This window comes from Lolium perenne, chromosome 4, assembly GCF_019359855.2.
Source record: "Lolium perenne isolate Kyuss_39 chromosome 4, Kyuss_2.0, whole genome shotgun sequence".
Classification (NCBI taxonomy): domain Eukaryota; kingdom Viridiplantae; phylum Streptophyta; class Magnoliopsida; order Poales; family Poaceae; genus Lolium; species Lolium perenne.
The window spans coordinates 380,701,898-380,705,546 of NC_067247.2; the positions used below are offsets into that span (position 1 = coordinate 380,701,898).

General features: G+C 41.2%; 1 protein-coding gene across 1 annotated transcript; it reads right to left on the reverse strand.

Annotated features, from left to right (window-relative positions):
- Positions 1-730: 730 nt before the first annotated feature.
- Positions 731-2,708, reverse strand: LOC127349252 (uncharacterized). Its single transcript, XM_051375011.2, has 4 exons — positions 2,476-2,708; positions 2,203-2,336; positions 1,467-2,131; positions 731-1,162 (listed from the first exon to the last, which is right to left on the reverse strand). The coding sequence occupies exons 3-4, from the start codon at positions 2,036-2,038 to the stop codon at positions 907-909; spliced, it is 828 nt and encodes a 275-aa protein (XP_051230971.1). The 5' UTR covers positions 2,039-2,131; positions 2,203-2,336; positions 2,476-2,708; the 3' UTR covers positions 731-906.
- Positions 2,709-3,649: the final 941 nt, after the last annotated feature.

The following is a 3,649-nucleotide window of genomic DNA, read 5'->3' on the forward strand; positions in this document are numbered from 1 at the left end:
AGCAATAAACAAAATGTTGTAGCAAGATCCACCGTTGAAGCCGATTAAGGGAAATGACACATGGTGTATGTCAGATATTGTGGCTAAAGATTTTATTGGTAGAGCAGGTTTATTTCTATCAAAACCTCTAATGTTGTATTTTGATAAGAAGGCCGCTCTCGGTATTGTCTATAACCCAGTACACCATAGTAGATCAAAGCACATTGAAATCGATAGGCACTTCGTTAAGGAGAAACTGGACCAAGGAGTGATTTGTATGCCATATGTAAGCACTGCTGACCAAGTGGCTAACATTGTAACCAAAGGGTTATCTGACAAACCTTTTGTTAACCTCTGTTGCAAGATGTGATTGTATGGTGAATTTTCCCATCTTGAGGGGAGTGTAGAAGTGTATGTGCGTGTGTCTCCTCATATGTAGACTATGTATAATGAATGGTACAAAATATGAAAAGGCAGGGCCTAACAGATAAAAGGAGTAGAGGAACAGAGAGGAGATAGAACTCCGGAGAATTGCTACGAATCTTAAGTGTTGACTTCCAAATATTTTTAATTTCTCTAACCTTTTTCTAATGATTCAACATATCTTTTAGTAAAAACAAAACAGAATAGTGTATGTACTACCACCATTTCATAATTCTTGTCGTGTTTTAGTTCAAATTAGAATTGAAATCACGACAAAAAATATGAAACAGAGGGATTATCTATGATAATATACCTTGCACAGAGCAAGTAAATGATAATCAATCTCATCCCTAATTCCTGATCTGATATTATTGTTTACAATTTTCGTGTGTACAATAGTATTACGCCTTCTACTGATTTGAGCATCTACAAATTATTGACATAACCTTCTACTACTATGGAAAGAACCAAGGTGATGCATATGGATGGCGATTTGCACGTTCCTTAGCAACAGAATGGACAACAAGAACACCAGGGAAACATCTTTGTCGTCGCTGGCGGTGGTGGTGGCTCTGTCGGTGCCGATACTGATACTGGTACGGGAGCCTCTTCAGGATTAGGCGCCTCCATTGCAGCTTTCGGAGTTTCGTTCTTCTCATCATGCGGCTCTACTGGATGACTCAGTTGCGCTGTGCTTTGTCGAGCAAGCTCAGGATCATTGTCCTTCAAGTTCTCATTGGATCTCTCGTCGCCTGTCAATCTAAAGAAACTGTAAATCAGATTGCGATTCCAGGAAATCCCATTGGATAGTTGTCCTTCATTGTGCTATGATTTTAGGTGCAAGTACTCCATCCATTCCATAATTCTTGTCGTGATCTTGGTTTAAAATTGAACTAAAACCACGACAAGAATTATGAAACGGAGGGAGTAGCTATTTAACGAGCGAAGTGTGATTATGTACGGTGATATCTTCATCAAGAATTCCAGGTGAATTCAAAACTTTTAAAAAAGAACTTCATACTGAATATATTTAGAAATGTAACAGGGTGGTAGAGAGGCCGTACATCGGAAATGCAAAGCTCGTTGTGCTTCCATCCGATCGGTGCGAGGAGGTATTTATGCAATCCGTGTCTGCTCCCCCCTTCTCCGTGGGAGCATTCTGCTTCACTATCGAACTAGCTTCCCCAGTTGTCGTGGGTAGAACCTCTCGTTGAATGAGGCTGGAGCTGGACACCGGGCTCTGCTTTGGCAATGGTGGCAGTGGCGGCAACGGGTCGTTGGGGTTCCCCATCTCACCTGACTTCCCGTACAGGAACTTATGATCCTTGGAAAAGCTCGTATTCCCAACGCTGATGCTGAAGAGAGACTCGTTTGATGTGACACTCCAGTCAGTCGGTGTTCCGGACTTGGATCTCTCGAAAACTGATGAGGGGATTCTTTTCGGGTCCGGGCACTCGTCCCTAGACATTGGTGCTGACTTATCTGCGTCCAGGGAGAATTGGCTACTGAGAATCGGACCCTCGATTTGGAAGAAATCATCGTCCTCGTCGATGTGCTCCAATGATGAGGACGAGCCCGCTGCTTCCTTTCCCTCGACATCCTTGGATGCAACATTGACATGGGCATCCATGCTCATCTATCCACTATTGTCATCTTCCAGTTGATGGGCAATTATGTGGTGTCAAGGTTCACAGGGATTTGCCAAGATCTTGCTTTGCCAGTCTCAAACCTGTACATGCAAAGAGCGTCAAATTTACATAAAAAGTCACGACAGCCAGATGATCACGGAGCTAGGCTTACCACATTCACCCGAAGCGTTTCATAGAAGTCGCCTCCAATTCTCCAGTTCCTAGTCGTTTCTCGTCCCTCTCGGAGATTAATCTCATTATCTTTGTATGGTCGTAATGCAATGTTTTGAAGTTAATAAAAGCAACCTTTATTGAAGTAAAAACAATCTTAGTATGACCCTAATGAGGTGAATCAATATTGCCCCAATAATAAAGCAGACAAGAATGTTTGTGAATTGTATGAAAGAACATTATGAACTATCAAAGAATGTAGCAACAGCTTTACCTCTCCCACCTTGCAAACAAATGTCTTCTCTTCGTTGTGATTTTCTAGGCATGCGGCGCGAAATAGACAAGGACGATAGGAATTGGAAGCTGAGTATAATGAAATAATTGCCTTACACAAAACTTGGTGGAGCAAATGGCACTGCCTATGAGCAGGTGTGTAACCGATGATTTATTTGTGGAATAACTGCAGCCACTTATTCCCATTGTAGTACTCCACCCACTCATTCTCATTTCAGGATCTTGTACCCGTTCCATCGGTCAATGGTGAAGAAACAACGAATGTTGGAGGATAGTTACATGATACTATATTTAGCTAATCAACTCCAGACTTCCACGGAGATGCATGCAACCATATTTGTGTTCATAAAGTCTAAATTAAGCATCCATTGCAAAGCCAAAACCAATCGAGGGCTCAGCCTACTTTCTCAGTCGTCATCCCACTATTTTGTATTACGTGAATAACTCTTTTTACAACGTGAACAATCATTTTTTAATGCGTGAATTATTTTTTCCAGTCTCAACACATTTTTTTTTTTGAGCATCTCCAGTCTCAACACATGTGCAACTTGGAAAAATCGAGTTACAACCTGTCCAGTGTATGGGGGCCTTCTCGTAATTGTGGGGTATACGAATTTGTAACCCATCCAGCCCACGACGCATGAAGATTATCGGGACCCACTTCAGGACTCCACTAACCTAAACTACCGTGCAACACGTGGACTACGTCCAAGACACCAAAAGATATGAAAATGCTCCCAGGGAGGATTTTGACACGAGGGAACGAAGAAGACATGTTTTTTTCTCGATGCTCACCTAAACGAGTGTGATTTTGTACTCCTTAGAAGAAAATTGTTGAAAATAAAATACTCCGTATCAAAATATAATGAAGTGAGCCAAGCTCAATTAATTAGTGAAGTGGATGTATAGCTCAGCTACCCAAGTTTAAGCCCTCATGACGGCAGATTTGGGTTCTAGCTTGTTACTTTAAAAACAAAATAGTTGTAGGGGCTTCACCTGCCACATTTCTTTTTTAAAAATCACAATATATGATGTTGCACGCTTATTGCTGATATCATAACATAGAAACATTGTTAACAATACAAAGTGATAGTTTAATATCCACTGGATCAAATTTTGCTATATGAGTATAAAGCTCATCGAACGATTCGGTA